Source organism: Ambystoma mexicanum, chromosome 7q (assembly GCF_040938575.1).
Source record: "Ambystoma mexicanum isolate Mex_15411 chromosome 7q, UKY_AmexF1_1, whole genome shotgun sequence".
NCBI classification, from domain to species: Eukaryota; Metazoa; Chordata; class Amphibia; order Caudata; family Ambystomatidae; genus Ambystoma; species Ambystoma mexicanum.
In genome coordinates, this window is record NC_090941.1 from 720,180,363 (window position 1) to 720,195,238 (window position 14,876).

The 14,876-nt window shown below is 49.4% G+C and overlaps 1 protein-coding gene across 2 annotated transcripts in view; it reads right to left on the reverse strand.

The window, feature by feature from the left end:
• Positions 1–246: 246 nt before the first annotated feature.
• The window catches only part of MPHOSPH8 (M-phase phosphoprotein 8), a 620,343-nt gene continuing 605,713 nt past the window's right edge, over positions 247–14,876 (reverse strand). For both annotated transcript variants that reach the window (XM_069639105.1, XM_069639103.1), the window contains one exon: positions 247–1,242. In XM_069639105.1, the coding sequence (XP_069495206.1) occupies positions 1,201–1,242 (42 nt within the window). In that variant the 3' untranslated portion in view covers positions 247–1,200. The remainder of the gene's footprint in view (positions 1,243–14,876) is intronic.

Genomic DNA, 14,876 nt, shown 5'->3' on the forward strand with positions numbered 1-14,876 from the left:
TGGGACCCCCAACTCCTCCCCACCACCAGCCCGGGACGAAACAGAAAACAAACTTCGCAAAAATCATTGCGAGGTGGCCATATACTTCCTTTGCAAAGTTTGGTGATAAGTCGTCGAAAGTTTATAAGCCGCCAAAAAGTGCTCTTTCTAGGAGCATGAGCGACTTAACCATAACTACAGGGCGGCTACCACAGGCCCTGTAATTTCACTTGCGCTTGCTTGGGAATAAAATACAGTAAACAGTAACACTGTCTAAAAACTTGATTTTTCAATGTTTTTCCTTACACAGGTTGTATAAAGGTCATACTTTGAAAGTACTATTTTAACAGCAGACATTCTATACAAAATTCACCAAGTTTTAAAGTATAGGCACATATGGCATTTACATTAATAACCAGCACAGTGAAGTGCATTGTAGATTTGTTTAAGTCTCACATATCATGGTCTCATACATAAGGAAAACATTTATGATCCATGCATCAATTTACAATAGCATGTTGGTGTAGCACATAACCACAGTCAACTGATATATACAACGTCTGACGAAATTCAAGAGAGGAATCTCAGGATTTGAAACCTCATACACTTCGGATTTCACTCTAATGCTAGCACGCTACACTATAGTTTTTTAATTTCAACTTGTCGAGCCAAAGTTAAAGCGTAACCATTAAGAGCTTGGATTTTAAAAGCATTTAAGATACAAAGTATTTCAATATTGAAAATCCTAAAGTGGAATCTATTCTGTCAAAATCGTTTTAGTTGTGTCCATTCAATTAGCGACTATTGTAAGCCAAGTACGGTCGGTATAAGCAAAATGTATTAGGAGTAGTAAGTTATAAAGCAGCAACTAAGAAAGAATGTCCCAAGGCTTGTACAAATGGCATTTGTGTATTATACCATCCATGTGCCAGAAAGTATTTGAGGTCTGTGCATAGGTTTACAGAAATTCATCAAGCGCTAGAGAGAAAGTTACTTAATAAACTGTACAGCTTAGCAATTCATTCTCCTTTTTTCTGTTAATTTCCAAATTAATTTAGTATTCCACATTTTACTTGGCATATAAAAGAGCACACAAAGATAATCTCAAAAATGAAATCAAAGGCAAAATGTGCTACACTGCTCTACTAGAAATAAAATGAATGCATATTATGGCCATCCTTGGTGTCCGGTGTTAGCCAATCGCAATTGTCTGTAGGGTGATCACTGCAACTGGACTCTGTATGCACAAATTAACAGCTTCACCTATTTAATAAAAGAAAATGAAGTTTTGTTAAAAAAAATATATATATTAGTTCTTCACCTTCTTGTTCTTAATGAAGCAGTTTACTTTAACATCTAATATGAAAAACATTGTTGCACTTTTGATTATGTAATACTCTGATCCACAATAAACATATTAGCAGAAAGTTACTTAAGATTTTTAAGTGTTTTTATTGGCATTTACAGCCATGCATTTATCCAGTATCGTGGATCAAGTAAGGACCTGTATACTTACAGCGGCATATTGATAACAAAAACAACTTCTTCACACGTCGGCCCTTATAACATTTCAAGTTTCTCAATGTGCATGTATCGTGATCAGGGACCAATCGTGTGCTTACACTTTTACAATCCAGTAGCGGCAGCGGCTTGGCCAGACTGATCTTCAACTCAGGGTCAATTATTACACAGAAGAGTTACCAGCCCTTACGGGGGTTTGTCGTCTGATGGTTGGAACATGTCTCATGTCCTATGTGAAGGGCTAACGAAGAAAAGGGCAATTCCTGGCCACAAGGACCCAGGGCTCGACCCCCTGCTCAGACAGCAGGTAAGCATGCACCAACATGTGTTACTCCCTCTGTCGCCACAGGCCATCCCCACCTCCTCTGGCCCCCCCTGTTATGTTCCCTTGTGCCCCCTCCCTTCTCACACACAGGTGTTGCCCGTTTTGCTTGATTCTTCTACACTGCTCCACCTCCCTCATCCCCCGCCCTCCAGCCTACTTCTGCAGGAGTCTGTCCTGATACATTCTGGTTTCACCATCATCGTCTTGTGGCCAATGCTGGATTTGACTTTTATGGACTTCATTCATTCACGATGCGTCACCCTTTGTCAACTCTCATGCTGGACTTCCTTTGCATCTTGTACTCACTAGTGACCCTGAATCCTGCTGTTCCCATCTTCACCTTGTATCCTGGCTTCCAACATTTTGTGTTACTACTGACTTCTGCAATTGTATTCACTCTCCCCTCTTGCTTCCCCACTCTTTTGACTGGTTGTTCTCTATTCTTTTCCCTTTTCCTATCTCCCCCACCCCCTTACTTTCTTCTATGCACTTACTCTATCAGAATGTTCTCTGGACCTAGTTTGATAGCAACCTCATCTGTCTCCTCCCCCCTCCCCTTACTGTTTTTACTCTCCACTCCCCCTCCAGCACTAACTGAAATGTCGTCAGGCCGAGTACGATAGTTAATTTCACATCCTTACTTTTCAGGGCCTGTAAGAATGTAATTGTATTTTCCCTTGTTCCCTCCTTGCTTTGAAGTTCTTTGAAACACAATGTGTATAGGCGTTATATAAATAAACTATCATATCAGACCAGTGCCTTCCAGGCCACACATTTATCACTCCCATCAGACCCCGATCTGCATACCCCGTCCGTCCACACATTACTTTCTGCTTCTGCCCAGCGCTCAAATTCCATGGGCCATCTTGTGTACTGTGGGCCCCCAGCAGATTCCCAGGCCATAGCCATAGCAATAGCCCTTTTGGCCAGTATGCAGGCCATGTTCATAAACCTGGTCACATGTTTGTATTTACTGATTCTGGGGAATGCCCCTAGCAAGCATTCTTTCAGCGACCACTCATATCTCACTATCCCAGCCTCCTACAGGCCTGTTCAATTTGTACCCAAAACCGTTTCACACAATCACATGTCCAAAACATGTGTATTAGGTCCGCAACCCCCATCCCACACCAGGGGTATAGTGGCTGTACATTTTTATTAAACAAGGCTATCATGTGTGGTGTCATGTATGTGCGGTGCAGTACTTTTAGTTGCATCAGTCTAAAAGTATAGTTTCTCAATAATGCTTTGCGGTTCGCCAGTATCCGTTCCCATTCTTTTTCGGTTATATCTGTGCCCAAGTCTTTTTCCCATAGTTCTTTCAGTGCTGCACCTTTGGGGTTGGGTTTGTCTATCAACAGCCTATATAATCTGGACACCGGCCTCCAGCCATAGCTCAGGTTGTACGTTAGGGTCAGCAGGGGGTTAGACAGCGGCTCCTCATCCTTCCCATTTGTCTTAAGCCACCTTTCAAACCCTTTAATACCAGAGGAACTGTCTTCCAGGCACCGCTTACTTCTGTTGTAGCGATACAAATTCCCTAAAGACTCGCTCTTCGTACAGGTCACCCCAAGTGTATATGCCCCATCTTTCCCACCATCTCACTGTTACCAGATCTACGGTGGCACTGCAGATGTCGGCCACAATCGGCACCTCAGGTGAGTAGGGGTGTCCAAGTTTCAGTAGGGCTGATGCTCTTCCCCATACCTTCCTCCCCAGCGTTACCACCACGGGGGTGTTACCCCTGCAACCACAGTGGAACCCATAGTATTTCTAGAGTTTGGCCGGGGCCACCAGCCGTTGTATTTGACTATATGGCTAAGTTGGGCTGTCAGATAATGCTTTTCTAGGTTTGTTAGTTGCATCCCTCCCTCACTATAGGGCAAAAAAATGTGGCGAGTGATATTCTGTGGCGGGCCACCCCCCACAGGAAGTCGCGTAGCAGCACCTCCAGGAAGCGGAAAAAGGATGCTTTAACGTAGCAATGTATGTTGTTGAAGTGATACAGAAACCTTGGTAGGATGATCATTTTGGCGATGGCCACCCTACCCATTAGGGACAGCAGCAGCCTCAACCAGAACCTCATGGATTTCCTCAAGCCCTTCACCACTGCAACTGTGTTATTCTCATGCATCTGTTCCGGTGTGTGCCTCAAGTTTACCCCAAGTACTTGAATGGTTCCAACTCCCACCGCAGTCCGAGTGCTGGCAGTGCCTCCACACTCTTCCCCCTCAACTCTGCTATCGGAATATATAGGATTTTGTTTTACTGAAGCTGATCCCCGGACACCCTAGCGTAGTTGTCCAGAATGTCAAGGATCACTGGGACGTTTAGATGTGGGTCTCTAAGATGCAGTAACACATAGTTGGCGTAGAGCGAGATCACGTGCCCCATTCTCCCCACCCAGATCCCTGCGTCCAGACACCGTTTTCGAAGACAGATTGCCATCGGTTCCAGTCCCAGCACATACAACATCGGAGACAGTGGGCAGCCCTGTCTGGTACCCCTCTGTATGTCCCAGACTGGAGAGGCCAGTCGGCCAGTTTTAACTCTTGCTACAGGGGTCGTGTACAGTATCTGCACCCATTTAATGAATTGTTCCCCAAACCCAAATTCATTCCCTCAATGTTGCCACTAGCCATTGCCAATATATTGAGTCAAACGCTTTTATGGCGTCTAGGGAGAGTATGGCATATTGTGCCTGGGAGTCAGCCGTCTGTGCTAAAACATGCTGCAATCTGCGTAAGTTTAATGTGGTGCTGCGTCCTGGGATGAAGCCGTTCTGGTCACTGTGGACCAAGCCCCCTATGATCCTGTTCAGGCGCTTGGCTAGTATCCTGGTCAGAATCTTGACATCACAGTTTAACATGGCCAGTGGGTGGTACAAGTCGCACTATGCCTCCCTGAACACTTCGAGCAACATCAGGGACAGGTCAGATTCATATGTTTTATAAAACTCTGTGGGGGTGGGGATGTTGGGGGTGGCGCGAGTCCATCGCTCCCAGGTCTTTTGCTCGGGGTAAATGATTTTATTGCTTCAGTTATGTCTTCTAGCGTTATTTCAAGCTCTAGCGCTTCCCTTTGCGCTGACCCCAGCTTGGACAGACCAATTTCTTCCAGCGTGCCCAGTATGTCTTCCTGGGGTACCTGATGCTTGTGGCTGTACAGGCGGGAATAAAAACCCCCAAAAAGGTGTAATTAATCCCTAGTTGCAATTTGTGTACGGTGCCCGTCTCATCTTTGAGTTTGGTGGTCAGATGTTTTGGGTGTTCCCTCCTGCACAGCCACGCCAACAGCCTTCCCGGCCTAACCCCTTCCGTGTGCGCCCTGGTGGTTTTAATCGAATAGTCGAATTTTGACAGCCTCCTCCATGCCTCCTGGCAGTAACCTCTCACTTTGGCTAACTGGACCTCTTCCTCACGGGTCCCCTTTAAGCCTGACTCCTTCCGTTTAATTTCCACCTCCATCCGTTCCAGCTCTATTCTCAGAGTTTTCCGGATGTCTCCCACGCTAGCTATAACCTCCCCCCGCACCACGACCTTCATTGCTTCCCAGACCGTGCCCCACTGCTCCACGCTGCCCACGATCCTGTCGATGTATTCCTTTAGCCGGCTCCGTAGTTCTTCTTTAAAGGCCTGATCCGTTAACGCATCTATGGGCATGTGCCATAGTGGTATAGGGGGCAGAGGGCCCCGAATCCTCCATGTCATTATTAGTGGGGAGTGGTCCGAGATCGACCTACCTAGATATTGTGCCGATTCCATCTGCGTCAGGTGGGCTCTGGCAACAAACAGCTAGTCAATTCTGGTGTGCAGATGGTGTGGCGAAGAGAAGAGTAACCCCTATCCGTCGGGTGCAGTTCCCTCCACACGTCTACCAAGTCCAGGGCCCCAAGCAATGTGTTCAGTGCCCCTGTGGCTCCCTCGGCCCCCACGTTCCGGGTTGCCGGAGAGCTGGATCTATCCAACTCCCAGCCCGCACACAATTAAAATCACTGCCCCAGATAAAGAGACTTTCCCTATATGGGGCTATCTTAGCACACAGTGTATTGAGGTGTGTGGGGATACCGTAGTTGGGGAAAGTAAGAGTTAACTATACATATTTCAACTTGTTCTATGCATCCCTTTAATATCAGATACCGTCCCTCCGGGTCAGTTTCCTTCCCGAGCAGCTTGAAGGGGACCACTCAGCTAATCCAGGCGAGAACCCTGCGGCATATTTGGAGAAGGGAGCTCTGTGGCACTGTCCCCCCCCAGTGTTCCTCAAACATGGACATAGTGTTATGCGTCAGGTGGGTCTCTTGCAATAAGGCGATAGACACTCATTTCCTGCTGAGGAAGGACTTCACTCGGTTCCTGCGCTGATACGTGCCCAATCCCCGAACAACCCACGTCAGCACCTTAATGTCAGCAGCCATGGCCATGCTGTCCCTCCCCTCCCCCCCCCCATAGTGCCACCCAGCCCCCATGGCCCCTGCTTCTCAGCACACACTCCCAGCTTTTCATTTCCTCGGCCTGTCCCTACCGCCACCTGTCTCCCCAACATCCCACATGCACGTCCCATGTTCCATGCCCAGCACTGTGAAGAATTCAAAACGTTAAAAACAACAAGCCATGCATAAACTAAATAACTGCGCTCAGCAGCCGCATACAAACTGCAGCGCTCGAGCGCCCCCACAATTTGACCCACCCGGGCCGTCATGCGCAAGCTGTGTGGTGTCAGCAAATGGCCGACACCAAACGATTCATGGGGAGGGTCCTTAGACCTGGGACGGGGGACCCGGTCTTGCTCCCGCAAATCATGGAAAAACATGGTTGCGGTAACAGTGAATATAGATTGTTCAGTCGCAGAGCCCCTGCTGGCCCCTCAGTCGCCTTGCTTACCCCTCTCCCTCCCAAGGCCAGGCGAGACTCAGGTGACCGACTCTTCGCCCCGGTCTAGGTTGTTGTGCTCCAACCACATCATGGCCGCCGCAGGCGTTTCATTGAAAGACAGGACGGCCCTTGTAGATCACTTTGAGCCTGGATGGGTACATCAACATATATTTAAGGATTAATTGTCTGAGCCTTGCCTTGACCGGCATGAAGGAGTTTCTTAATCTTTGCACTGCCAGTGTGTAGTCTGGGTATATAGCAATGTTGGAGTTATCGCATCAAATCTCCCCACCCTCTCTCGAGTATTTCAGGATGGTCTCCCTGTCACAGAAGTTCAGAATCTTTGCTATCATGGGGTTGGGGTGAGAGCCTGGTGGCAGTCTTTTTTCCAAGGACCTGTGGGCCCTTTCTACCACAAAGCCCTGTGAGAGGTTGCCCGCCCCAACTTCCTGCAGTATTAGGTTATCCACGAAGTCTGTGGGGTTCAAGCCTTCCATCCCCTCCGGGAATGCTAGGAGGCACACGTTATTTCATCGGGCCCGCCCCTCAGCGTCCTCTGCCTGGGCCTCTAGTGCTGCATTTTTCCTCTCCAGTTCCGACAACCTCTTCTCAAGGTCCTGGTGGTGACCATCATTTCCATCAGCTCAGTTTCCGTGGTCGTGACCCTTTCCATGAGGTTGCGAAAGTCTTGGCGCATCAATTGCATTTCAGTTTTAACCTCCTCAATTTTAGTGTCTATAAATGATTTCAGGGCTGCGATCGCATCTAGGACCTCGTTCTCGTTCATCCCAGCCTTGGAGGGAGATTGACCCTTTTGTGGCTCTATGTCACTCTGTGGCTGCCCCTTCGGTTTGGCCGCGTTGAAGGATTCCATAATGGTGGGGTCCTTTTAGCCTTTAGTTGAGGGCATTGCTGCGTTATTGGCACTGGGGCGGTTCAGTGGTTGTCGACAGCTTGGCCGCCGTTCCGCAGCGCTGGTGGTCGTTGACCTGTGTGTATACCAGGTGCCGCAAAAGAGATCAGTGGCCGACCAGCAATGTTCTCAGGCTATGCGCTCGTGGATCACGCCGCTCTGTAGGGCCCAGAGGGGTCCCCGAATGTGGGTTGATTGCTGCACACTGTAGCAGTGATGGGGCTGTGCAGTGGATGCCTTATTATGTAGCACGTAAGTACTTGTAGCACAGGACCATGACGCAATGTTGTGTGTCCTGGTGCAGCTAGACTCCTTCCTGTGCGTGTCCCAGTTTGCCGCTTGATCAATCAGTTCACTCAGGACAGTGGGCACAATGCAGTCCTCATTTTGGTTTGATGTTTGGTGTTCCTTTCCACTACTTGACCATGGAAACCTCACCAGCCAATTCACTCCAGTGCATGAGTCCCAGCTGTCCCCATATGGGCCTCAGAGTTGTCAACCTGCTTTGCTTCCGGTCGCTTTCACTGCGGCCGGCTAGCTTGCAGCATTTGCTTGTTCCACGCTCACCGGGTTTGTTTGGGGTGCAATTCCATGGGCGTTGCTGGTTTGTGGGGTCCACTGTGCAGTTGCCAGGCGGTCCGTGGGTAGGGTGCTTATCGCGTGTTGCTCCTTCACAGTTTCCACATCCCGCTAAACAATGGCCAGCGCTGCTCAAAAGAGAAGGTCCTGCAGGGTGATCAGGGTTCTCGGGAAGTCTGGCAGCGTTGGTAGTTGCAGGTTGCCGCAGTTCATATAGCGGGATGTAGCGGGTATTTCCGCCTGCAGCTCCAGTGCCCGCACGGGTCGGTTACGGAATCAGTAAGGCATTTGGGTCCCCCTCGGTTCCGGGACTTTTGGGGTTTCACATAAGCCTATAGCAGAACCCCCGATTGTGGCCAGTAGTACATGTGCCCAACCCCCCAGCAAGTGCTCGACCCTCTTGCTCCCGCGGTGACTCACCTGAATAGACCTCAGACTGTGACAGCCCCTGCAGCCCATCCGGTGTCCACTCCATCGGTTGGGGCCTGTGTTAGCGCCCCGGTCAGGGCCCAAGCGTTCCTCTCAGGGCGCTGGGGTGGCACCACTGCAATCGGCCGCTCCAATCATTTATTTATTTATTTATTCACATTTGTATAGTGCACTAGCAGCCCATGGACATCGAGGCGCTGTTACAAGTAAGTGTTGGATTCTTAATTCAGCAGATATGCATGAGACCAGAGGTCTTATGGATACACAATTACAGGCATAGTTGCAGGTGAGGCATGATATTCGTAATACAGTAACAGAATGCAGTCAGGTACATTTCATACAAAGAGCTTGGTTTTAACAGCTTTGCGGAAGGCTTGGTGGGATTCAATCATTCTGATGTGAGGTGGCAGTGCGTTCCAGTGGGTGGCGGCCCGAGTGGGGAAGCTGGCACCACCGGCGCGCACCTTGCGTTATTTGGGCGTGACAATCGTGTTGGAATAGCACATTCTTAATGGTCTGGTGGCAGAGTGCTTGGTGATTCTTTGGGTCAAGTAGGGTGGAGCAAGTTCATGGAGGCATTTGTGGGTGAGGGCGAGTGTTTTAAAAACAATCCTCTCTTTCACCGGAAGCCAGTGTGCCTGTCTTCTGACTTCGGAGATGTGGTCTTTTCTCGCAGTGCCGCCCTAAGTGCATTATTTTGAACTCGCTGAAGTTTGGCCAGGTTCTTATTGGAGGTCCCAGCGAGTAGTGCATTACAGTAGTCCAGCCTAGATCCAATTATTGCCCTAGCAATGGTGAGGCAATTCTGGCGTGACAGGAACGGTCTGGCCGCGTTGAGGACTTTCGAGTAATAGGTTGAGGAGGAGTCAATGGCATTGACCTGTCTATCCATTGACAGGTCGGAGTCTAGGTAGACTCCGAGTGTCTTCACGTGATTGGAGACCTTGATGGGAATGTTGTCAATTGTGAAGGAAGTGTACTGTTCACCAAGGTTCCCCAGCGTGGAGGGTGCTCCTATGAGGAGGAGTTTGGTTTTTTCACTATTGAGGCATAGCCAGTTATCTGGCATCCATGATTGGATAGTGGAGTAGATGGTGGTAAGAGTTTTAGTATCCGCAAGGTAATCGCCTGTGAGTGGGATGAGGACCTGGGTGTCATCCGCATAGTTTGTATACGAGATGCCCAGCGAGTCAAGGATGCTGAACAGTGGCCTCGTGAAGAGGTTGTAAAGCGTGGGCGCGATACATGAGCCCTGAGGAACACCGCAGGTGATGTGGCTAGGGGTGGCACAGGCTGAGTCAGAGAAGACTTTCATGGCCCTTTCTTGGAGGAAGGAGGTAATCCATTCGCAAGCTTTGGGGGAAAAGCTAGCTTGGGTAGCTAGATGGTGGCACAAGGTGTTGTGGTCCACCAGGTCAAAGGCGGCGGATAGATCAAGGAGCAGAAGTAGAGCAGGTTTCCCTGCGTCTCTTAGATCGTCCATTTGGTTCTTTAGGTCCAGGAGAGCAGTTTCGGTACCGTGTCGTGGGCGGAAGCCAGATTGCCGCAGGCCGAGGAGACGGTTTTCTTCAAGGAACTTTTGGACTTGCAGGTAAGCTGCTTTGTCCAGAATTTTCAGCAGGAACGGTACAGTGGTGATAGGTCGATAGTTCCCCGGGCTCGTTGGGTCCAGCGAGGGTTTTTTTTGAGGAGTGGGCGTACCCAGGCCTCCTTAAGACCAGTTGGAACATGGCCAGACCGGAAGGATGAATTAATGAATGCTGTGAGGAATGGAGCTAGGATCTGTGCTGAGTCTTTAATGAGACTAGCTGGACAGGCATCTCCCTTACAGTTGGACGGTTTGATGGACTTGAGCAGGGCGATGACCTCGTGCTCAGTAATATCTTTGAAGTCAAAAGATGGGGAAGGATTAGTGATGGGGGGGTATGGTGGGTTGACTATGCAGGTTAGCTATGAGGCGGGAAAGGGCTTTTTGGTGGCCATGGATTTTAGTTTGTAGAGTGTTAAGCTTGTCTAGCATTGCGGATTGAATGCTATTGCACCAGTTGTCATCTTTGATGAGAGCGGGAGGAGGAGAGGATGGTTTTTCCAGTTCCCTGAATATGGTGAAGATTTCCTTTGACCCCGATTTGGCGTCATAGATCCTCGCGTTGAAGGAGGCAGCTTTAGCTAGGGTGATGTTGGTTTTGTAGGATTTAGAGATGGCTTTGAACGCATTTTTTGGTGGTTTCTGATGGGTTAGCTTTCCAGGTGGAGAGGGCAGTCCTCTTCTGCGCACGTTGTACAAGGAGTTCTTTGGAGAACCATGAATTAGCGTGTATGGTTTTCTTGGCTTTTTTGAGGGACAGTGGCGCAACGGCGTCAACTGCTTGGGTGATGACTTCTTTGAATGTGTTGGCTAGGGTTTCTGGGTTGTTGGAGAATGGGGCCTGTAAGGCCGGGTTGCGGAGGTAGGGTGCTAAATTCTCGACTGTGAGCTGGCGGGAGCTCCTGGCGAGAGTAGCAGGGCAAGGGGCGGGAGGCGAGTTGGTCTCTTTTTTGGTGCGAAGGTTGAATTGGATGTAATGGTGGTCAGACCATGGGATGGGCGTGTTTTCCGTGACAAGTAGTGAGCAGCTATGTTGACTGATCCAGTCGAGGGAGCGCCCTTTGATGTGGGTGGAGTCAGAGGTAGATTGCGCAAAGCCCAAGGTGGATAGGGCGTCCTTGAGGGTTTTGGCATGGGGGTCCTTAGGGTCATTGAGCCCCAGGTTGAGGTCGCCCAAGAGTATGACTTGGGAGGTCTTTTTGATGTTGTTGGACAGTGCGAAAATGAGGGTGTCATGGAAGTCAGTGCAAGGACCCGGAGGTCTGTAGACAATGTGCACAGTTATGGTGCAGTTAGGAGAAACATTAATTTTGAGTGGGAGGTAGTCACTATTGTGGTCGAGTTGCCCTGCTACTTCCCTAATAGCAAAGGTTTCCCTGGCGATGAGGGCCACGCCACCACCTGAGAGGTGCGGTCCTTCCTGAATATGGAGTACCCAGACGGAATAGCCAGAGATAGTGCCGGGCCTGAACTTTCATTAAGCCAGGTTTCTGTAAGGAATAGGAGGTCAAGATTGTCCTTGATGATCAGGTCGTTGATGTCGAGGGAGTGGGCAGGTACGGAGCGAGCGTTGAGCAGGGCGCAACTAAGGGTGTGGACCATTGGAGATTTGATGGAAGTGGGTGGTCTGGGGGGGGTAGTGTGTGGGTCAGGGTTAGGGGGTAGTATGTTTTTGGACTTGGTCGTGGTGTCAACACTAGGCAAAACAGGCAATGCAGCAACAACATTGGGCATAAGGGCAGCAGTATCGACAGTGTCAACAATATCAGCATTAGGCATGGGGGCATCACTCGGCATAACAGGCGGTGCATAATCCACATGAGGTATAAGTGCAGCAAAGACAGTAGTAGCAACAATGGGCTTGTAAGCATCACTTGGCCTGGGCGAGGATGGTAGTTCCGCGACAGTGTTAGTAATAGGCATTTTGATTTGGGCGTCTGATGAGTTTGGGTGGAGATGAGGTGCAACGGCTTCAGTGTACAATGGTGCCATGGCGCAGGCAGGCCTGTGGGGCACAAGAGTGTCATCCGGGTAAGTCGGGATGGAATTGTGCCTGCGTGACGGCGGCATACATCTGAGACCTACCTTTAGGTTACGGTGTAGTATATTCGGGGTGTAGGTGATAGCGGGGCGGGTGCACGACCGGAGTCGTGCGTTCAAGAAGCTGCATGGCACTGTGCGCAAAGTAGTAGGGAGGGCCTTCCCCCCTGATGGGTGGGACATGCAGATATTAAGGTAAGTGGCCTTAACTTGAGTAGGACAGCATAGTTGCGCCTTGCGCGCCGTCGAGCAGCGGAGAGCTGCAGAGAGCGCCGTTGGCCTTGCCCTCTGGCCTTCGCCTCGATACGGCTTCGCCTGCCGGTCTGCCTCCTCTCCCTTTAAAGCGGGAGAGGAGAGGCTGGCAGGCTGAACAGCTGATTCAGATTCAGCTGGAATTCGGCGGCGCTGTGAGTGGGCGGGGCGCTGCTCCTTCGGTGTGCAGCTGAGTGCGGGCATTGGGGCCGCGTGTGCCTTAATGGCGGCAGCAGGGGGGGGGGCGAGCTCCCAGGTGGACAAGTGGGGACTGTGGGATCCTGAAGTTGGCTCTCGCAGCGGAGCTGCAGAGAGCGCCGTTGGCCTTGTCCTCTGGCCTTCGCCTCGATGCGGCTTCATGGGCCATGGGCCAGGGAACGCTCAGGGCCCTGTTTGTGAGACTCCTGGTTTCGTGCAGTGTGACCCTCAGCTGGACCTCCAATCCCCGGGCACGCTGCACGCTGCACCGTTGGCAGGCCCCTCTGCTCCGCAGGTCTGTGTTGTCCCGTTTTCTTCCCGGATCCGCAGTGAGTAGATAGTGTCTTTGGTGAGACGGTGCGGCGCACGCCAATGCCTGGGGGCAGCCCCGCAAGAAACTCTGCTTGTTCTTCTCGACTCGCACTGCGGGTCCTGTCAGGGCAGAACTGCGTCTTTCCACTTCAGTTGGACCAGCTACGAACAGTACGCTGCTGCTCCTCCACTTCATGGTGCGATTAATCAAGCACCCGCCATCTTGCCCCCCCAGGGGGGCGCCTTCTTCGATCTCGTTTGTGGGTTGTAAAACTCTGATTTTTGCCGGATTTGCGCTGTGAGGCAGGAGAATCTGTTCTTGTAGCCAGCAGTGTTTCAAGTATAGCACAGTCACTGCAACAATTAGTTATAGGATCAAGAAGAGGATCTCGACAGCAGCTCTCACCAGAGACTTCCTCTCTCCATGGGCTCAAGCCACGCCCCCGCAGAAAGTTACTTAAACACATTACAAGTCAGAGGCAATGTGGGCAGCAGGTGAGAATGCTTGCACATCAAGAGGAACAACTATATGTTCCATCCTCTATAGGGACTTCGTCAGGTTGTTTACATAAACTAGACCAAGAAAAGGCACTTCTAGATGCACCAGCCATTCAACCGTTTTGCTAAGTTCCGGGTAGCTTAAGGGGGACAGAAGGCATTTCATATAGCACCTTTTCTGCTTATTTTGTGAACAAACATCATTCTCAAATGATACATTGAAATGGGAAGTCAATAACAAATATCCCAAAACAAGTATAAAAACCAGGGACAAATACAAAATATGAAAAAAATAAAAAAGTAATTGATTGCAATTCTAAAAAACAAAAATATGAAGTAATGATCATGTTGGTTAAATTACATCCTATTATTAGTGTTTGCCAAGGTGATGGTTGGAGATAAAAATACTACATAAAGTTTTTATCATCAATTGGCCTAAAAACAACAACAGCAGAATAAAGAAACTGAGGGAGGAGGTACATAAAATTTGCATATAGAAACATCCTCATGTAATTTCAATTTTTAAATATTGAATGTCAGCTTCTGTTGAGTTATCTTAAATAATTGCCAATGTAAATTGAGATTAATAAGCTACAGTGACTTTGAAATATTCAATAACAATGTCCCTAAGAGTGACGGATCAATCGCTTGGGAGTGTACGTCCAGCTACCCTTACACTGATGCCAATGGACCACAATCATCAGGATTCAACATACATGATCCATTACTCACCGTAATCTTATTTCTGATGCTTGTATCTGCTTAGATTCACATGCTATGCACAGGCATCTAGTGGTAGCCGCGGTGTACGAAACTCAAAAAGGGACGTCGACAGGGCGTGCCAATAATACTATCCCTAGTGTGAAGCCCACTGTACCAATCGGTCCTTCACGCGTTTAGGTCCCTCAGATTGTTTTGTTTGTGACATGAGGTAGCATGACATGTAGCGCAAGTACAGATGTAATAAAGCAGATAAAACCCGAAAACATCTATGCACCTTCTACTCCACAGGGGAGGAAGGGTTTGGCGCATGCCAATCTAAGCAAATACAAGCATCAGAAATACAATTATGGTGAGTAATGTATTCCTTCAGCCAAGAGTCTCTAAGAAGGTATTATTTAGACCACAAGCGTTAGGGGGGCTGGGGGTCTGAGAACTGTGAAGATATTTAGAGGCTGCACAGATAGCACCCATGCTACAATGGCCACTTAGGGAAGGCCAAACCCGATGGGCAATCCTCGAGAGTGCAGCTACTAAGACTAAGAGGCAAAGGGGGTACATTGCTGGAATCAACCAAAGCCACCCTATGGTATTGGGATAAAGCGTTAAGGGGTAGGGGAATAAAGGTGGGGTAGGACCGCTGGCTCC